This window comes from Poromitra crassiceps, assembly GCF_964638095.1.
Source record: "Poromitra crassiceps genome assembly, chromosome: 9".
Classification (NCBI taxonomy): domain Eukaryota; kingdom Metazoa; phylum Chordata; class Actinopteri; order Beryciformes; family Melamphaidae; genus Poromitra; species Poromitra crassiceps.
In genome coordinates this window covers 18832669-18854830 of record NC_139630.1, presented here as the reverse complement: position 1 = coordinate 18854830, position 22162 = coordinate 18832669, and the positions used below count along the sequence as shown (strand labels likewise).

The following is a 22162-nucleotide window of genomic DNA, read 5'->3' as shown; positions in this document are numbered from 1 at the left end:
TACCGATTTTTTTTGTAATTCATTTTAATTTTATTTTTTTTTATTTTTTTTAACACCTTGAGTGCCATGGACGAGATATCTCGGCTTACATAATCCGACCGTTGAGTGCCAAAGACAAGATATCTCGTCTTACATAAACATTTTCTTTTTTTGACGGTGGGACATCAATCAACCCCTTTTACGTCTTCTATATCAATATTGGAGGAAGAGAATGTGTATAATCTATTTTACCGACCACTAAGTGGCGACAGTTCTCTCCCAAGACAGAGAGAAAGCCACAGCCACGGGTCCGCTGCAGAAAGCCAGTCTAATGTTCAAGGAAATAGCTGGGCGAAAACTCTTTCGATTTCACACACACACACACACACACACACACAAAACACACACGCGCGCGCGCGCGCGCACACACACACACACTCGAGTACCTTTGCGCATAAATAAGACCAGAATCGCAAAAGCTTCTTCAAAGCTCTCAGCCGACACCTCAAGAAACGAACGAGCCAGTCCACAGTCCAGACTGCCCGAAAGCGGCCGCGGAGCCTCCTCCCTCCGCAGCACAGACGGAGGGAGGAGTTTGGAGACACACACACACTCTCTCTCTCTCTCTCTCTCTCTCTCTCTAGTCCTGAGAGAGAGAGAGAGGAGAGAGAGAGAGAGAGAGAGAGAGGAGAGAGAGAGAGAGAGAGGAGAGAGAGAGAGAGAGAGAGAGAGAGAGAGCACACAGAGTGGGAGACAGACACGCTGTGGGGGCAAAGAACGGACAGAGATCTCTTCCTCTCAGAGCCGCGGAGCAACGCGCGAACACACACACACACACACACACACACACACACACAATACAGTATACAGACTTGCCCAAGGGCACCCATAATCACAGGCAGGTGACTGTTCTGCCTGTTTGATTGAATTTCACAAAACTGCGATTATCTCAGCTTCCTGTCTCAGACGCTAAAACCATGCTGTACTCAACGGCTAATATCTACATAACTACTAACTCTGCAAACTAACTCTTTTAGACAGAGAAAGCACACATTCTATTAGTTATTTTTAGATGATTGGTGTTCACGAAGTCTTAACAGAAAAGAATCCTCGGCTCTTGTAAAATGAGCCAGAATCCTCAAAAAAAAACCTGGCACAACTTACCTACAGGATTGAAAAAACGGCTGGCACTCAATGTGTTAAGCAGGGCTCCCGAGTGTGGCCCATAACTGTCTGTAGTGCAACTTCAGTCCACCTGATAGCGATAATACACCTCTAAGCTGGTATTGTCAACCAGCAATGATACTGAATAAAAAGAAGCAGGACACCTGTGTAACAAACACACCCTGTATTTATTTATCATAACTATTCAGCTTAACTTTTCTTCAAACATCAACATAATAAACAAAATAAGACTTTTGCATACTAGTGCAACTTGAGAAGAGGCTAATACGAACAATAGTGCAATCAGAATGGACTGGCAATTTTTTTTTTAGGTTTTTTTTTGTTTTTGTTTTTTAGGTTTTTTCGGTTCGCACGTGATCAAACCGGTTTGGGCTCGTACACCGAACCGAACCGGTAAAACCCGAAATCGACCCATGCCTAGTAAGATGTAGTTTTGGATTTGTTCTTAACTCATTCAGGGCCAGTTTAGGACTGCCAATATTTAGCACAGGCCAAAGATTTTCATAATTGTTGGTCATCTTTCAAGACCCACAGTAAATTATCTATTAGCACCAGAGTGATTTGCAATACCTCAAAATGAAGATGTACGTCTCTGGGTTCACCAGGAAAAAAAAGTGAGCTTTTAGCATGTTCTGTACTCTACTTATAGCCATTTATATACACCCTGTTTTCCCCCAAAAGGTCTCCCTGGGAAAATAAACAGGAGAAAAGGCAATTTTTGTAAAAGGGCACAATCTCAGGCAGAACTCACTCTCAATTCTTTTATTTTGAACTGTATTGACATCAGACATGTAAATATTATTCGTTAGGACACAAATGACAAAAAAAAAAAATATATATATATATATATATATACACATGAAGTGCTTTTTTTTTACATTCAACAATACAGTTTACTCGGTGTGAGTGAGTGTGCAGACAGACAGACAGACAGACAGACAGACAGACAGACACACCGACAGACAGACAGACAGACAGACAGACACACACACACACACACACACACACGATCCCCCTTTTAGATTTCTAACCCCACATAGGATAAGCAATAACCACGCCCTGTGGCGCTGGGATTGGCCAGGAGCAACACTGGAGGGCACGCAGCCCAGCGATTTCATGAACCAACTGAATAGCTCTTGAGAAAGGACAGCGGGCTGCTGTGACTGCCACTTCTGCCTTGTGTGTTTATTTTGTTTTGTTCTGGTCCACCAGTCCTCGTCCATGTCTCCCTGTCATATCCTCCCTGCTATCTGATCGTTCCCGTTTTCCCCTCGGCTATTCAACACGTCCTCACCGCCCTCGCAAACTGATCGATCATTTCCTCATTCCTCCGATGATCAAACACATCTCTTGATTACTTTCTCCCGTTTTCTCCCGGCTGGCACAGAGGAAGGCGACTCCAGCTCGTGCAGCGCGCCGAGGCGCGTTTCAATGGCGTTTCTCCTGTCTGCACAAGGAAGCGTTACCCGTTTTCTGCTTTTCCTCTTGCTCAATTTCAAAACAACAGCTGCGGTATGTGTTTGATCGCGTGTTGTCGGCTACCCTTTGAGGATAGGGACCAGATGACATGTCAGAGGCTGGGAAAGTGTTTGCTGCACGCGCTGCTCTAATAAAACCAAAAACACGTCAAACACGTCTTTGGCGTGGATGGCTATTTCTGATAACACGTCAAAGACGTATTTGGCGGTGAATGAGTTAATGTGTATTTGGATGCAATCATTATACTCTTGGTTTTCCCAACATTTAACTTTAACTTATTTTCACTTACCCAGTTTGACACAATCTTTAACTCATCCTGCAGCATTTTATTAACAGACTCAGGATTCTTTGCCACTACGTACATGGTAGTGTCGTCTGCAAAGATCTCCATTGCTGCATTATTCAGAATCAGAGGTAAATCGTTCACAAAAATGGAATACAGTAATGGACCAAGGCAACTTCCTTGAGGCACTCCAGCATGGAGGTTCCTCATCTCTGACAGTGTACCATTGAACATTACGCATTGTAACCTACTTACCAAATCATTTCTCAACAACTTAATGGAGCTTTCTTTGAATTTATATGCTGCAAGTTTCATCAGCAGAAGCTCATGATCAATAATGTCAAACGCTGCGCTAAAGTCCAGAAGTACAGCACCGACCATTGACTTCTTGTCTATATGTTTAAGCCAGTTGTCAGTAAGTGATGTGAGTGCTGTGCCAGTGGAATAGCCGGTCTTGTATGCGTGCTGGTGTTCTGAGTTAATGTTGTTTGATTCAAAATATACTTGTACCTGCATGTATATAATTTTTTCAAACAGTTTGCTTAATACAGGCACTGGGCCCTATTCTCCCACAAGCCTTCGGCGCTAAAACGTGCCTTAAACGCAAAAAAACGTGCCTTGCGCCTGTTTTGGGACGATATCAATATGGCTTTAGGCTGCCAAATGCGCTTTAGGCCGAATGGGCGTGGCGCAGTCCCAGAATGGGCCAAAGTGGGTGTGTCGGCGCTAAATACCGGCGTACTGCTATCTTCCGACCTGGCGTTAATTTAGCGCCTTGCGCCTTTGAAAAGCAGGCCTATTCAGTGGGCCAGTTGGCGGAGCGCTCCCCTCTGGCTCTCTCCCTCCCCTCTGGCTCTCTCCTCTTTCACCCTTCTCTGTGTCACCTCTCTCCCTCTCTCCTCAGTCTGACAGGCACAATACCGACTGTCTCTGACTCCCTCGCTCAGAGTCCCATAGAAAAAATAAGCTGTAACTTCACTGCAATGTGAATGTCCCAAGATGCATTGTGTTTCTCCATTTCGCTACTAAATAGCAACCAAATGAGCCGAAAACCTATATTAAGGGAGGATCTAAATAATGTGTAATGGTAAGACAACCTCCAATTGTAGAACATTTCAATATTGGACCAAATAAAACATCGAAATGAAAACACCACCCTATTTGAAACATATATGTCCTACTGGGGCTATAAATATCCCTTGTCGATTTAACGTGATTTAGATAAGTGACAGCGGAACGCGCTTCGGAAGCTTCTACTGTCATCTGCTATACTGGGATGTCCGCTCCAATAACTTGGCCCTACTCCACATTTAGTTTTACAATAAAAACACATTTATGCAATGACTTTACATAATGTAGGCTATATTTATGTGCATCATCCTTCCTGCAGCAGGCGAGAGAAAATGATATCTTTCTGGACAAACTTTCACCAATCTAATAGGCTATATTTTTCTAGCTGATGCGTTTAGAACATTATTTTCACTTTGATCTTGCTATAGTGTAGCGTTTTTACATGCTTGCAGTATTTCAACTGCAGTTATATTGGTTTGAGAAGCATCATAATATGGAATAATAGCCGATATATGGAGACAGACGGGATGAAGGGAGGTGGGGGGGGGGGGGGGGGATCAGAGGCTTGGGTTTCTCTGGTTTTGCTGGACCACTGGAATGGAGCTTAAAAGGCAAGCATGCGATTCGTTTATTGCACTTATCCAATGAACTGACGGTGCATAATTTTACGCTTAAAAGGCGTGGTTGTAATGGTTGAGGCTGCATCTAGCGCCAAGACCAAGATATCAAGTGCGCTGGTCCACGCCCACTGATTTGGGCTGCGCCAGGCGCTCGGCCTAGAAACAGCGCCGATGCAACGATAGGGACCACTATGTTCACAGGCCTATTGTTTGGTCCTGTGAAGGACTCCCTGCTGTTTTTTGACAGCGGAGTGACCTTCACTATCTTCCAGGACTGTGGAAACACACCTTGCTCAAAACATACATTAAATATGTGACACAAAGGTTCTGAAATGAACTTAGCCGCCAGCTGAAGTAATCTGGCATCAAGATTGTCAAAACCGCATGGCTTGTCAGATTTTATGTTAAGCAGAAGATTTTGGACCTCATTTACATTAATATTCATGAATTCAAAACTGCATTCTTTGTCGTTCATAATCTTATTCTTTATTATCGATTCGGAGAGTCTCCCATCCACAGATCTCATCTGATTTCGAATAGTTTGTACTTTATTAGTAAAAAAATTATTAAAGTAATTTGCTATTTCTATAGGTTTTGTTATAGATTTTCCCTCCACTTCGATGAAGGAAGGTGTGTTGTTAAATGTATCCCTTCCCATAGCCTCATAGCCTCAAGTGTGAGTGGGGGCGGGTCATGGGGCGGGTGCACTCGGAGTTTGTCTGTTAAATTATTGGCTGTTTCCGTGTCACTTGTACTAACAAGGTACATGATTGGCTGTATGAGCCACGGAGCAGAGGGAAGCGCTGGATGAAAGTGGTAACATTTCATACATAAACAGAAAAAAATGCGATTATCGATTCTGGAATAAAAGATTGATTCAAAAAATCGTGACGTTAAAAATCGCGATACTTAAGTGAATCGATTTTTTTCCCCACCCCTAGTGTGTGTGTGTGTGTGTGTGAGTGAAAGAGACAGACAGACAGACTATTACGGCTTAATGTAAAGAGCCGCCCACAGACGCCATGACTTGATACGTTCAACTCGCACAGCACTCGTGTTTGGTTAGCTAGGTTACTCACTGTTGTTGATCTTCTTTCAGGGTGATACGGGTCGTTGAGCAGGTGGTGGTTTGGCTGGTAGCATTATGTAGTGTAGGCTATTGTTGTTTGAGTGAACAAATGAGGCAAACTGCTTGGTGTTGGCTTTGCATCGTAAAACTAAATCAAACCCAAACCAACAAAATAAACTTTCCCCAAATTAAACAGGCCATCAAAAACGGAAGAACCCTAACAAAATTAACCAAAAACACGGAGCGTGTGCGTGCGTGCGGTTGAAGACTGTGGTCCCTATCGTTGCATCGGCGCTGTTTCTAGGCCGAGCGCCTGGCGCAGCGCAAATCAGTGGGCGTGGACCAGCGCACTTGATATCTTGGTCTTGGCGCTAGACGCAGCCTCAACCATTACAACCACGCCTTTTAAGCGTAAAATTATGCACCGTCAGTTCATTGGATAAGTGCAATAAACGAATCGCATGCTTGCCTTTTAAGCTCCATTCCAGTGGTCCAGCAAAACCAGACGAAACCCAAGCCTCTGATCCCCCCCCCCCCCCCCCCACCACCTCCCTTCATCCCGTCTGTCTCCATATATCGGCTATTATTCCATATTATGATGCTTCTCAAACCAATATAACTGCAGTTGAAATACTGCAAGCATGTAAAAACGCTACACTATAGCAAGATCAAAGTGAAAATAGTGTTCTAAACGCATCAGCTAGAAAAATATAGCCTATTAGATTGGTGAAAGTTTGTCCAGAAAGATATCATTTTCTCTCGCCTGCTGCAGGAAGGATGATGCACATAAATATAGCCTACATTATGTAAAGTCATTGCATAAATGTGTTTTTATTGTAAAACTAAATGTGGAGTAGGGCCAAGTTATTGGAGCGGACATCACAGTATAGCAGATGACAGTAGAAGCTTCCGAAGCGCGTTCCGCTGTCACTTATCTAAATCACGTTAAATCGACAAGGGATATTTATAGCCCCAGTAGGACATATATGTTTCAAATAGGGTGGTGTTTTCATTTCGATGTTTTATTTGGTCCAATATTGAAATGTTCTACAATTGGAGGTTGTCTTACCATTACACATTATTTAGATCCTCCCTTAACTCATTCTCTGCCAAAGACGTACTCGGACGTACTTTTTACAATGGCGTTCTGTGCCAAAGACGTACTCGGACGTACTTTCATGTTTTGGCTGTTTACATTACATCAGACACTTTCCCAGCCTGTGACATTGTTTCAAGTCAAACTGATAAAAGCAACCCGCTAGTTTAGTATTTATGGGTGGAGCCTGTGGTCGAAACAGAGTCCGATCCAGAGTTCTCGGCTGGCGACGATGGCGAGGAAGACGCCAGCGTTTTTGTTGTTGCTACGAAGGCTCCCCTTCACAGCGTTCTGACACGGATGAATCGGAGGAGGAGAAATGGGTGCCACTTGGAGCGATGACGATGGTAAAAAGTAGCCTATTTTTTGTATCGCGTTTGAGATGAAATGATCACACACAACATTCGAGTATAATTGTCACGCATTGTTTATAACTTATGCCGCCGGCATGACTCGCTTCACGTTTCCTCTTGCCAGCTTGCCAGCTTGAGAGCTCTGTCACACTCAAGGGAAGGGGAATCACATGGATACGTCAAACGCGTCAAACCGCGTCACACACCCGTCCCCAGCAACCAAGGCGAAACATGTGTCACATAAACATTTCAAAGTTTACAGCACTAACGTAGCTATTGTGTGATCTTCTGTGCTAACGTTAGTTATGAGAGGTAACGTGACAGCAGGTAACGTTACAGCACTCGTTATTCCTGTGTGTGTGTGTGTGTGTGTGTGTGTGTGTGTGTGTGTGTGTGTGAGAGAGAGAGAGAGAGAGAGAGAGAGAGAGTGTGTGAGTGTGACCACAGGGTTCGTTCCATTTGTTTATGCTTTTATCAAGCTAAGCTAAAAATCCACATGGCAACTGTAAAATACATTACCTTATTTTTTATTTTTTATTTTTTTATTTGGGAAAACACATACTGTATATGTCTGATGTGTCACTGAGGCAAAAAATAAAAGGCTCAAAAGAGAGTTCTGCTTGAAACGGTGTCATTCACTAAAAACCTATTTTTCTCCTATTTCTGTTACAAAGGAGGGCATTTTTAGTGAAAACAAGCTAACTTCCACTGCTTGTAACTAAACAAGGAAACATGGTCGAGTTTCAGTTTTTTACAAGGGGTAAGAAGAGAGTCTCTGCTTTATTGTGAGATATGTTGTGTAATTGTATTCCTAGCACAGAATATTCTGTGGGTCCTGGAAAATCAGGAAATATGCTCAAAATCCTGGCACTGGGAGCACACAGACCGAAATGACCCTGGCAGAGAATGAGTTAATATAGGTTTTCGGCTCATTTGGTTTGCTATTTAGTAGCGAAATGGAGAAACACAATGCATGTTGGGACATTCACATTGCAGTGAAGTTACAGCTTATTTTTTCTATGGGACTCTGAGCGAGGGAGTCAGAGACAGTCGGTATTGTGCCTGTCAGACTGAGGAGAGAGGGAGAGAGGTGACACAGAGAAGGGTGAAAGAGGAGAGAGCCAGACGGGAGGGAGAGAGCCAGAGGGGAGCGCTCCGCGCAACTGGCCCACTGAATAGGCCTGCTTTTCAAAGGCGCAAGGCGCTAAATTAACGCCAGGTCAGAAGATAGCAGTACGCCGGTATTTAGCGCCGACACGCCCACTTTGGCCCATTCTGGGACTGCGCCACGCCCATTCGGCCTAAAGCGCATTTGACAGCCTAAAGCCATATTGATATCGTCCCAAAACAGGCGCAAGGCACGTTTTTTTGCGTTTAAGGCCCGTTTTAGCGCCGAAGGCTTGTGGGAGAATAGGGCCCTGTGTCTCTGTGGCGTCTTCCACAATTCCCCTCCTTCCTGAGCACACCTGCCTTCATTAAAGGGGTTCTCGCTTTGTGGGTCAGGTGATGTCTCTGCTCGTTGCATGCAGCACCAAAATCCTCCACCAGGTGCTGCTAAATGATTACCATTAAACTAAAAATTATATAGTCCTTAGAAATGGCTCTAACACACCGGCCCCTATTGTTATGGCCATTGAGCTTAACAATAAACGAAAAATAATTAGAGCCATAAATCAAATATTCTAATTTTTTTTTTTTTTTTTTTTTTTATATATATCAAGCGTTTAAAGTCATTGAGAGTCCACTTGAATGACTTAAGTCCATTAGGTGTCTTTGTTCTCAGACGCTGGAACTAGCAAACATAATTTGCTTATGGGTCGTTCCAGTGTATTTGTTTTCGTTTTTACGAGTACAGATCGTACTAATCCTCTTGTGCCGGGTCGGGTTTCAAGGACTCTTGCAATTAACCAAGACCCGCGGGGAGCATTAGCGTCTGCTATCATTACGATGTCTCCTTCCACAAAATTTCTTCTGATGCGGTTCCATTTTTGCCTTTGCTGCATCAGTGGTAGGTATTCCCTTACCCATCGTGTCCAGAATAAATCTGATATATATTGTATTTGTTTCCATCGACGTCTTGCGTATAGATCTTCTGGTTTGAATATGCCTGGTGGCAAGTTGGGTTGAATCTTGAGTTGTAGAAGATGGTTTGGTGTAAGTGGCTCGAGATCATTGAGATCGTTTGAAACTGTAGTTAATGGTCGGCTGTTGAGTATTGCTTCTACTTCACATAAGATTGTGTGAAGTCCCTCGTCATCAAGAGTTTGTTGCTTACAAATGGATGAGAGTGTTTTCTTTACGAGACGAATTAGCCTTTCCCAAACACCACCATGGATTAAAGGTCCATGAAACACCCTTTTGCTGGAGTGTTTTTTCTATTTTGCTGATGTTCCATTCCTTCATGGCATCCTTCAATTCCTTTTCTGTTGCAATGAAGTTGGTTCCATTGTCTGAACGGATCGCTTTGACCTGGCCTCTTCTACTAATGAAGCGCCTGGACGCATTGATACATGAATCAGTATCAAGAGAATGAGCGAGTTCCAGGTGTATTGCTCAGCTGGCAAGGCAGGTAAATATGACTCCGTACCTTTTCACGATGCTACGTCCTCTCTTAACTTCTATTGGGCCAAAGTAGTCCACACCAACGTGAGTGAATGGTGGACGGTCAGGTGTAATTCTATCCTTTGGCAAATCTGCCATTTTTTGCTCTCCAATGTTGGCATGTAGACGTCGACAGGTGACACATTCTGATATTATTTTTCTTGCAAGAGTGTTTGCACATGGAATCCAGTATTGTTGTCTCAGTTTTGATAGCATATGATTTCTGCCACTGTGTCCGACTTGCTTATGAATGTCTCTGAGCAGAATTTTGGAAACATGATGATTTTTCGGGAGAACGGCTGGATGCTTTCTCTCTTCTGGCATAGCCATCTTGCCCAGTCTACCCCCTACTCTCAGAACTCCTCCTTGCAATATTGGATCTAGTGTATAGAGTGAACTGTCTGTTTTTACACTGTTTCCCTTTTGCAGTGCAACTAGTTCCTCTGGAAACTCCTCCCTTTGACAGAATTGTATCACTGCAGTCTCTGCTGTGGCCAACTTTTCGATTGTGAGTGAATTAACACTCCTGGTTTTCTTGAATTCTTTCATATGTTCTTCAATCAACTGTTTTTGTTTGGTTGTATTCTTTTCTTGTGCATGGACATCGATAGTGATCTCTTTCCTTTTCTTTGTCATCACAAGCAACAGGTCTCTGAGCTGGAGAGAACCATGCCACTGTTCTTCTTAGCTTACTCCACTCTGAGAAATGGTGAATGAGCTTGCTTGTTGCATTGTGATTCCCTTCTTGAATTACATTGACCGTTACTTGGTTTCTCTTTATTTCAGGATCGTTTGTGCTGAGTGAGCCAAGTTGTGGAAGCTTTGGCCATTCCTGTTCAGATTGTTTCAGGAAAGAAGGGCCCTGTATCCAGCTGGTACATTTCAAGAAGGCATCTGCTGTTAATCCACGAGAGGCGTGATCTGCTGGATTTATCTTTGTGTTGATGTATTTCCACTGAGTTACACAAGATGCTTCTCTGATGGCACTCACTCTGTTGGCAACAAACGTTTGAAATCTTTGGGTTTCATTTCTGATGTATTGAAGCACAGACGTGCTATCTGTCCAGAACAATGGTTTGTCGAGTGACATCTGTAACTCCGTTGACAGCATTCTATCCATGCGAACTGCGAGCACTGCGGCGGTGAGTTCCATCCTTGGTATTGTCATTTGTTTGAGAGGTGCAACTCTCGCTTTTCCCATTATGAATGCTACGTGCATGTCATTCCTTTCATTGATTAGTTTCAGGTAAGTGACAACTCCATATCCCTTCTCGCTTGCGTCACAAAAATGGTGCAGCTGTGCAGATTTGATGTTACCAAAATGTGATGGTTTGATGCATCGTCTGATTCTAAAGTTCTCCATCTGCTTTAAGCCCATCAGCCAGTTTTGCCAAGATTTTTTATGGGCCTCAGGGATGGCGCTGTCCCATTCACAGTTGAGTTTGCATAACTCCTGAATGATGTGTCTTGCATTGAAGATAAATGGAGCTAAAAATCCAAGTGGGTCATACACGGAACTAAAGGTAGACAGAATACCCCTCCTGGTCACAGGCTGGGGTTTCAGGTTTACTTCAAACTTGAAGTTGTCTTCTTCCACACTCCACTGAATGCCCAATGCTCTTTCGACTGGTAGATTGTCTTTCTCCAGGTCTAAGCTTTTGACCTCTTTGGCTCTTTCAGTCTCTGGTATTGACATAAGCACAGCTCTGCTGTTGCTTATCCATTTCGTTAATCAAAACCCTCCTTGGGCACAAACATTTTGAAGCTCCTTACACAGTGAAATGGCTATCCCTTTTCTATTACTCCTTCCAAAAATGATTTGTACTCATCATGAAACTTTGGGTTCTTGTTAAATTTCTTAAACAGTGGCTTAAGTCGTTGCTCTGCGATTGGGCGATTATTTGGCATGCTGATATTAACCTCTTTGAAAGGCAAGGCCAATTGATAATGCCCGTTGTGGAGCTCTGCAGTGTCAGTCATGATTTGTAAAAACCTTTTGTCCTCTATAGACATCTCAGCCTTTTCCTCATATTTCCGCTCTGGGAAATCATGGTTGTATTGCTGGGTCAAAAGTTCATCAAGCTTGACAATGGAAATGCGGTTGACAGTCACACTTGAGTTACTTTCTATTCCACAGTTATTGTCATTATCAATCCATTAATAACCCATCCTAACATAGTTTTGACTGCGTAAGGACCATCATCTTTACTATTAATTATTTTCCATGGTTCCATCAATTTGGATGCATTAGTTCCAATCAGCAATCCAATTTCCGCATCAATTTGAGGCAATCTGACCTCATTCAGGTATGTCCATTTTTCTATTGCAGATTGTGTGGGTATGTGTTCCTTTGTGACGGGAATTTGGGTTTGAGTGTGCATTTTTGGCAGTGTATAAAAGTCCTTTCCATCAATGCTGCCGATTTCCATACCTACTAGAACAGTAGTGTTGACTGGTTTTACCTGGCCCATTGTTCTTAGCTGGATTCTTTTCTTGCTCTGTCATGACAGCTCCCTTTAGCATTTAATTGCCTCTGTAAGGACTCTGTGCAGAAACATGCAGTACTGCCTTGGTCAAGGAATGCATAAGTTTGGATGATTTTATTGGAGTTTGACATCTTGATTTGAACCGGGAGAATTGAGAGTGTTGTGTTTTCATTACCGGCCCCAGTAACACTGTTTGATTCAAAAGAAACCAAGGTACTGCTCACAGATGCCTTTGGTGTATTGTCGAAGGTGTCACTCCATTTTCTGTAAATATGCAAAATAGTTGGATGCGTTTTGGAGCACACTTCACATGTTAGTCTCTTCTGACAGTCTTTACTCATGTGACCTTTGGTCAGACAACTGAAGCAAATGCCCTGTGACTTTAGACATTCTATTTTCTCTTTATGAAGCCTTTTGTTCATTTGACACGACTCTGTTACATGATCTTGTGTGCAGAATAGACAAGTCTTGTGCACAGTAGACGACTTGTGTGTTGGTGTTGGAGTACTGGAAGTAGTTTCTTTCTTGACTCCGGGTTCTGCTACAGTGACAAAGCTGCTGCCTTTGTAACTATGGATGGACTTGCTAGTAGTGAACTTGCTTGGTTTTAAATCTTTCCTAATTTCTGCTTCTTGGATATTTCCAAAGAGTGGGTCTGCTGCAATTTTTGCATGCCTGTCGATGAAGTGAACAGGCTCTTGTTTTGCTCCTCTCATAATGATCATATGCAACTGTCCTCCATCTTTCGCGAAGCTTGAAGGGAAGCTTTGACACCATCTTTTTCATATTTGAAGTATTATTCATCTCTTCCACAAATTCCACATCCTGCATGGTGTTACAACATCCCTTGAGAAACAGTGCATTGTCACTCAATCCTCTTCTGTCTTCTGTTTTAATAACATGCCAGGCAAGAGCCTTTTCCATGCAAGCAGCTGCTATTAACTCATTCACCGCCAATGACGTCTTTGATGTGTTATCAGAAATAGCCCTCCCCGCCAATGACGTGTTTGACGTGTTTTTGTTTTTATTGGTGCAGCGCCTGCAGCAAACACTTGCCCAGCCTGTGACACAGACACAGGTACCTGCCTTCAAAGGGTAGCCGACAGCACGCGATCAAACACATACCGCAGCTGTTGTTTTGAAATTGAGCAAGAGGAAAAGCAGCAAAACGGGTAACGCTTCCTTGTGCAGACAGGAGAAACGCCATTGAAACGCCCTCGGCGCGCTGCACGAGCTGGAGTCGCCTTCCTCTGTGCCAGCCAGGAGAAAACGGGAGAAAGTAATCAAGAGATGTGTTTGATCATCGGAGGAATGAGGAAATGATCGATCAGTTTGCGAGGGCGGTGAGGACGTGTTGAATAGCCGAGGGGAAAACGGGAACGATCATAGATATGACAGGGAGACATGGACGAGGACGGGTGTACCAGAACAAATCAAAATAAACACAGGAACAGCTAGGCAGCAGCGGGCAGAAGGCAGTCACAGCAGCCCGCTGTCCTTCTCAAGAGCTCTTCAGTTGGTTCATGAAATCGCTGGGCTGCGTGCCCTCCAGTGTTGCTCCTGGCCAATCCCAGCGCCACAGGGCGTGGTTATTGCTTATCCTATGTGGGGTTAGAAATCTAAAAGGATCGTGTGTGTGTGTGTGTGTGTGTGTGTGTGTGTGTGTGTGTGTCTGTCTGTCTGTCTGTCTGTCTGTCTGTCGGTCTGTCTGTCTGTCTGTCTGTCTGTCTGTCTGTCTGCACACTCACACCGAGTAAACTGTATTGTTGAATGTAAAAAAAAAGCACTTCATGTGTATATATATATATATATATATATTTTTTTTTTGTCATTTGTGTCCTAACGAATAATATTTACATGTCTGATGTCAATACAGTTCAAAATAAAAGAATTGAGAGTGAGTTATGCCTGAGATTGTGCCCTTTTACAAAAATTGCCTTTTCTCCTGTTTATTTTCTCTGGGAGACATTCTGGGGGAAAACAGGGTGTATATAAATGGCTATAAGTAGAGTACAGAACATGCTAAAAGCTCACTTTTTTTTTCCTGGTGAACCCAGAGACGTACATCTTCATTTTGAGGTATTGCAAATCACTCTGGTGCTAATAGATAATTTACTGTGGGTCTTGAAAGATGACCAACAATTATGAAAATCTTTGGCCTGTGCTAAATATTGGCAGTCCTAAACTGGCCCTGAATGAGTTAACAAGTCATTTCCAAAGTTCTCTTGGAGCAGCCTTTTTGCTTCCAGGTAGCCTCTCCTTGGATCTGTCATATACTAACAACTTCGAACAAGCTCTTTGGGACGTCCTTCAGTGAATTGTTCAAGAAAAAACAAGCAGTCACGGAAATTCTCAGTTTTGCCTTCGATAACATGTTCAAACGTACGTATGAAAGTGAGGTATTGCAGTGGATCTCCTCTGAACACTTGAACTTCTGTTTTTGGAAGCAGAGCGTGTCGTTGTTCTTTGATTAACAGTTCTGTGATTTCATTTTGTTTTTTCATCATTTCAACCAGCTCACCTGTTTTGTCATCATTTTGTGTTATATGTGAGCGGCCATCTTGTCTCATATTGAGTCCATCCACATTCACCGAGCGGTGAGAATTGTCCTGTCCATGGCTTGAAGGCCTCCTCTGATGCCTCATTTGTGAGGATTGTATTTGTATTTTCCGTCCATCACCACTAGAGGCATTATCTTTTAATCTCCTCAATGAATGTTGAGATTGGCAGGGTTCCTGTAAAGATGTTGCTCCATAATTCTCATCTTCACCACCACCACCATCATTATAACCACCACCACAACCATCATCGTCTGGCTTAACGTCACCATCATCATCATCGTTATCATCATAACGGTCCTCTTCTTCCACAGACTTGGACCATGGCCGCATTGCCTTTTGTTTTACAGCAAAGTCTCTTTCCTCCAATTGTTCCAATGTGTCTATTTTTGCAGTAGCTGCAGCAATATCAGTTTCAAGGGCTAATTTTTCCTTTTCAGCTTGTATTTTTATCTCTTCTCTTTCCAAAGCATGTTTTTTCTCTAAAACAGCAGCTCGGGCATGAAGTGCTGCCCTCTCAGCATCAGCCTTTCTGCGGGCAGAGGAAGCTGTAGAAGACCTGCTGCTGGATGATGAAACAGAAACTGCACGCTTAGTTTTTAGTGTTTCAGTGAAAGATTCAGACACTTCTTGAGGGTAATCTTTGGCTTTAATCACCCATTTCTTTACTACATCTTGGAAGTCTTTGAAAGTATGCAACTTAGGTAAATACCAGTTACTATGGTCATGCAATTTTTCATCTTCAGACATCATTTCTTGCGTTGAATAATGCAAGGTTGTAAATTCGCTTATAAGATCATCAAACACTGATTTATGTTGTTGAACTTCCTCGATGTTTATGTAATCAATGAGGAGAGGTTCAATACAGTTTCTTTGGCTGGTCAACTTTCCAAGCTTGGCTTTCCTTGCATTTATCAATTTAGTCAGCTGTGCCTCCATTCCCCTTTCAGTATACTGGACAATCCTTTTCTCCTTCACTACTGGCTCTGCAGGCTTACTGCTAGGCTCCTTTTCAATTTTGGAATGATCTTCTTTGTCTTTGTCAGCCATTTTTAATATTTCCAATATTCCACTTGACAAAGATTAATATCACACAACTTGATTGAAGATGTTTCAAGATTGAACAATATGACGTTCTTAATTGCACATCCACGACGGCCTCATTTAACGTTACAGTGCTGACGAGGATGGCAGTTTCGACAACTTTAATTAGTAGCTCACAACTGCAGCAAAGCGATTGAACGTAGAAAAATAAATGCAATATCCACAATCCATACGGCTAATCCGTTCCACAGAATTCCACAGTTTTATCACATTATCTTCAAACATTTCAGTGCAAGCCGTAGTAGTGAGAACATCCACTTCCAGACACAAATCTGTCCTTTTATTTCCACAAAGAGCCGTCATCCACATTCCACGATTGTTTCCCGTTTTCCACATTGACGTTAGCTCTTTTCCATCATTCCTTATCGTTGAGAAAGTCTTCAACTTTATTACGGCTTAATGTAAAGAGCCGCCCACAGACGCCATGACTTGATACGTTCAACTCGCACAGCACTTGTGTTTGGTTAGCTAGGTTACTCACTGTTGTTGATCTTCTTTCAGGGTGATACGGGTCGTTGAGCAGGTGGTGGTTTGGCTGGTAGCATTATGTAGTGTAGGCTATTGTTGTTTGAGTGAACAAATGAGGCAAACTGCTTGGTGTTGGCTTTGCATCGTAAACCTAAATCAAACCCAAACCAACAAAATAAACTTTCCCCAAATTAAACAGGCCATCAAAAACGGAAGAACCCTAACAAAATTAACCAAAAACACGGAGCGTGTGCGTGCGTGCGGTTGAAGACTGTGTCTCCGTGGCGTCTTCCACAATTCCCCTCCTTCCTGAGCACACCTGCCTTCATTAAAGGGGTTCTCGCTTTGTGGGTCAGGTGATGTCTCTGCTCGTTGCATGCAGCACCAAAATCCTCCACCAGGTGCTGCTAAATGATTACCATTAAACTAAAAATTATATAGTCCTTAGAAATGGCTCTAACACAGACAGACAGACAGACAGACAGACAGACAGACAGACAGAGAGAGACAGTGAGACAGTTCACATCTTTAATAAAGCGTTAGTCTGCTTGTTTTGTAGCTGTAAGTTATTTAATAATGCTGCTTTGTCACTTTCGGACCCGCCCACAATATTTTCCTAATTTGCCAACCCGCCTGCGGGGCCCAGCGGGATTTGGGTGCCTGCGCATCACTACAAGATGCTGATTAAACTGCATGATTAGTCCACAGGTGTGTCTTGGGCTGGTCAGCTCTGAAACTCCTAGTTGAGTAATACATTATTCAGCTATCTTATAGCTTACACCAGTCAGGACCTGCTTGTCCATCCACCAGTAATGAGATAGAGTCCATGGAGTGTAAATGATCATGCAATGTTTGCATTACTCTTTAATCACCTCTCATTGATTTCATCTGTTGTTTGTTCTTTCAGAAACTCTTGCTGCGTGTCAACGTCAACACAAGTCCAATCTGAAGGAGAAGTTTGAGCGAGTGTTTGAGGGGATTGCTAAAGTGGGGAACCCAACACTTCTGAATCAGATCTACACAGTGCTTTACCTCACAGTAGGAGCGAGTGAAAAGGTCAATGATGAACATGAGGTCAGACAGATTGAAGCAGCATCCAGAAACCAGAGACCAGAAACAACAATCACATGTGAAGACATCTTTAAACCCTTACCTGGAAGAGATGGACCAACAACCAGAACAGTGATGACAATGGGAGTGGCTGGCATTGGGAAAACAGTCTTAACACAGAAGTTCACTCTGGGCTGGGCTGAAGGCAAAGCCAACCAGGATATACAGTTCATATTTCCATTCACTTTCCGAGAGCTGAATCTGCTGAAAAAGAAAAAGTTCAGCTTGGTGGAACTTATTCATTGCTTCTTTCCTGAGACCAAAGAAGCAGGAATCTGCAGGTTTGACAAGTTCCAGGTTGTGTTCATCTTTGATGGTCTGGATGAGTGTCGACTTTCTCTAGACTTCAAGAACAACGAAATCCTGACTGATGTCACAGAGTCAACCTCAATGGACGTGCTGCTGACAAACCTCATCAGGGGGAAACTGCTTCCCGCTGCTCACCGCTGGATAACCACACGACCTGCAGCAGCCAATCAGATCCCTCCTGAGTATGTTGATGTGGTGACAGAGGTGAGAGGCTTCACTGATGAACAAAAGGAGGAGTACTTCCAGAAGAAATTTAGAGATGAGGAGCAGGCCAGCAGAATCATCTCCCACATCAAGGCTTCACGAACCCTCCACATCATGTGCTACATCCCAGTCTTCTGCTGGATCGCTGCTACAGTTGTGGACCATCTGTTGAAAAACAGTGAGACAAGAAAGATGCCCAAGACCCTGACTGAGATGTACACCCACTTCCTGCTGGTTCAGTCCAAACAGGGGAAAGTCAAGTATCCAGAGATAACTGAGGAAGAGACCAGGAAGATGCTGCTCTCTCTGGCAAAACTGGCTTTTGAGCAGCTGAATAAAGACAACCTGATCTTCTATGAAACCGACCTGAAAATGTGTGGCATTGATATCACAGCAGCCTCAAAGTACTCTGGAGTGTTCACACAGATCTTTGAAGAGGAGTCTGGGCTGTACCTGGTCAAGGACAAGATTTTCTGCTTTGTCCATCTGAGCATTCAGGAGTTTCTGGCTGCTGTCTACATGTTCCACCGTTACACAATCAGGGATGAGGAGGTACTGGACACATTCCTGGGAGAAGGTTGTGGTATATCGGAAGACAGTGAACAATCCCTGTATGTCTTCCTGCAGACAGCCATGGACAAATCCCTGCAGAGTAAAAATGGCCACCTGGACCTCTTTGTCCGCTTCCTTCATGGCCTCTCACTGGAGTCCAGCCAGAAACTCTTTCAAGGCCTACTGGGTCAGACAGAGAGCAAACCAGAAATCATCCAGAGAGCCATCAGCAACCTGAAGGAGATGGCCATCTCCAATACCTCTACTAACAGATGCATCAACATCTTCCACTGTTTGACAGAGATGAATGACCAATCAGTACATCAGCAGATCCAACAGTTCCTGAAGTCGGAGAACAGACCACAGAATGAACTCTTTGGGATGGACTGCTCAGCTCTGGCCTACATGCTAGAGATGTCAGAGGAGGTTCTGGATGTGTTTGACATGGAGGCCTACAACATACCAGCGTGGGAACGACTGCAAATGATCCCAGCTGTGAGGAACTGCAGGAAGGCTCGGTTAGTCCTGATGTGATACCAACAGTATAAAACAATGTAGAGCCACCTTCAACCCTGACACCATCAGAATTACATTAAAGATTAAACATCTATAGTTCCTCAAACATACACATAACTGTCGCTCTACACAGCAGGTACACAGTGTTGGGCGTAACATGTTACAAAGTAATCTGTCACTGTAATCACATTACACATAAATTTTTCGAGTAACAGTGTAAAGTCGTTCAGGTTCAGGTTCAGTTTCACATTCCACTTACTGATCTAACAGATCGATTGTTTCTTGAGTTTCATTCAAGTTCAAATTCAAGTTTATTAATTGTCCAAAAAGGGTGATTTGTGTTTCAGCAAGCATAAAAACGTTTTGTGGGCGAGGAAACATCTCGGTGAGGAGCTACCATCGTTTGGTTCAAGCTAAGCTAAGCTGTAATTTACTGAATGTAACATAGCACAAATATATACATTTAGCTGCTGTAGCTTTTGTGTTATATCTCTGTGCTATGTTACGTGCAGTAAATTGCAGCTGATAAGCGGTGGAATTCATGTCTGCCTGTATGATGACAAGCGCAGCATTTTACCCAAAGTTGAACATTTTTCAACTCTCAGCGGCCAGAAAAACAGCCAAACGTGAACGCACTCAGTGCAGAATAGACCCTCAGTGCTCTTGTCACACTACTGCCGTTTGCAGCATAGTGCAGCTATGTGGCGCTCCCATTGCAAACAATACGCTGGCCTCAGGGGTGAAAACGCTTTGGTGGACACATGAGCGATCTGCTCGTAACTGTCGGTGCTCTTCCTTAGAATATGTCTGATGTATTTCCATCTCCTCGTCCTTATCTGTGTGCTGAACTTTTCTATGCCAGCAATCCTCTGAACTTCTTCATTGCTCATTTGTATTGGCCAGTATATCTGTAGTATCCTTCTTAGGCAGCTGTGTACAAATACATCATCAAATACATGTTCATCAGCTACCATCATCTTCCACGTCTCACATCCATATAAGAGTACTGAGATGACAGAAAAGCTTTTATATAATTACATTTATACATTATTTTGTTTCTGTTTATAATACATTTTGGAAAATTTCAAATTATATATTGGTATGTTAGTCTCAGCTCTGCTTTGATAATCTAATTTTTTCATTAAATCTGTAAACAGACTTTCTGGCTGTGAACTCTAGAGACCTCAGCTCTGAAGTCCAACTCCTCCTTTATTCTTTATTCAGATTGAGGGGCTGCAACTTGTCAGAGACTGACTGGGAAGTCGTGGTCTCAGCTCTGAAGTCCGACCCCTCCCACCTGAGAGAGCTGGACCTGAGTAACAACCTGAACCTGGAGCAGCTCTCTGCTGGACTGGAGAGTCCACACTGCAGACTGGAGACTCTCAGGTCAGACATTATTTAATAATTTGCTGATGTGAATATGAATATTGTAATTTGAGGATGTCTGAGTCTGTCCATCTGAAATCAGACAGGATCTGCTTTTAGAGGCTTAGATCTCAAATTCTCCTCGTGTTGTTTTCACACAATCCTTTTGTATTCAGATGAATATGGCATTTTATGATATTCCCATAGTTTTAAAGACCCTGGCAAGCAAAATGCACCACAACCTTCCAACTATGTAATTTAGGTCATGTGCCTAATTGTGAGCATCAAAAAGTTGTAGACATTAGTTTCAACCCAAATCCTAAATATTGCTACTGTTTGCTGAGGCGGGGTTGGAGTGGGCGGTACTTCAGAATCAGAATCAGAAAGACTTTAATGATCCCCGGGGGGAAATTGGGACAAGTTACAGTAGCTCGCTCACAGAACACACATAGCATAAAATAAACAGTAGTAAATGCAATATTCAAATTAATACTACAACATTATTGCGATAGTTTATTGAGTGACCATTTTTGGTCACTCAATATGTTAAGAACAGATTGGTGATTGCTGCAGCAGCAGCATACTGGCCGGCGACGCGCCGTGCCTCCAGGACCAGACGAGCAGCTGCGCTCTCTTTGGGCATCCTCTCCCTCCTCTCAATGTGGGCGATGACAAGCTCCTTCCCCAGCTGTTGCAGAAACAGCTGCCTGCGGCTCCATTGCTGTTTGATCTCCCAGGTGGGGTTCACCTCCACCCAGAGGACATATGCGTTGAACCCGCTGACGTCGACCATATTGCTAAATACAGCCATCGGCCAGCGGCGATTCTTCCGCTTACAACTGTAAGCGCCCAGGGACTGGAGGGGAAAGGGACAAAGAAAAATGAATAGGCTACTCCTCATAAAAGCAACAATCACATAAATCCAGTCAGAATAAATATAGCCTAGTTATTATTATTATTAGGGGTCCAAGCACGAAGTGCGTGGATCCCTATTGTATCTGTTCCGTTTATTAGGGGTCCAAGCACGAAGTGCGTGGATCCCTATTGTATCTGTTCCGATTATTAGGGGTCCAAGCACGAAGTGCGTGGATCCCTATTGTATCTGTTCCGATTATTAGGGGTCCAAGCACGAAGTGCGTGGATCCCTATTGTATCTGTTCCGATTATTTTTTTTCTTCTTCTCCGGTAAAACTGTATGTACAGCAGAAACTGTAATGCTCAGCGTAGCCAGACTGGGCACATAGATTGTAAATGTGCCTCACTACTCAGAAACAAAAAATTACCCATATCGGCCAGATGGTGGCGCTATAACAGACCATTTCGCGTTATGGTCCATATCTTCTGAACCGTGAGGCGTAGAATCAAAATTCCACTTCGGCTGTATTCCCTGGATCAATACGCATCTATCCATATAGGCCACGCCCATTTGCGTGTGCCTAGATGTTCCGCCATCTTGGACTTTCTCAATAACCTATTTTTGCTATCTCCTCCCAGGCCATTTGCCTGAATGAGCCCAAACTTTTTCTGTGGCATCTCTGGACTTACCTGACCTAAAGTTATGGAATTCATTTAGATACGTGAAACCGTTTTGAAATGATAAATGTTTAAACTTTTGTGTATTTACTTTTGTTCTTTTCCTGCCCTAAAAGTGTGTGGATCTCAGAAACCATACACCCCCCATCACCCAAACTTTCCACACAGGTTCACGACATCACCCACTACTCAGAGTAAAAAAATTACACCAATCCACCAGA

At 43.3% G+C, this 22162-nt stretch overlaps 1 protein-coding gene across 1 annotated transcript in view; it reads left to right on the top strand.

Moving 5' to 3' along the window:
* LOC310781920 (protein NLRC3-like) overlaps positions 1 to 22162 on the top strand; it is a 201963-nt gene that overhangs the window by 50602 nt on the left and 129199 nt on the right. Inside the window, exons 8-9 of the mRNA XM_083642563.1 lie at positions 17260 to 19045; positions 20268 to 20429. Of these exons, the coding sequence (XP_083498689.1) occupies positions 17260 to 19045; positions 20268 to 20429 (1948 nt within the window). The remainder of the gene's footprint in view (positions 1 to 17259; positions 19046 to 20267; positions 20430 to 22162) is intronic.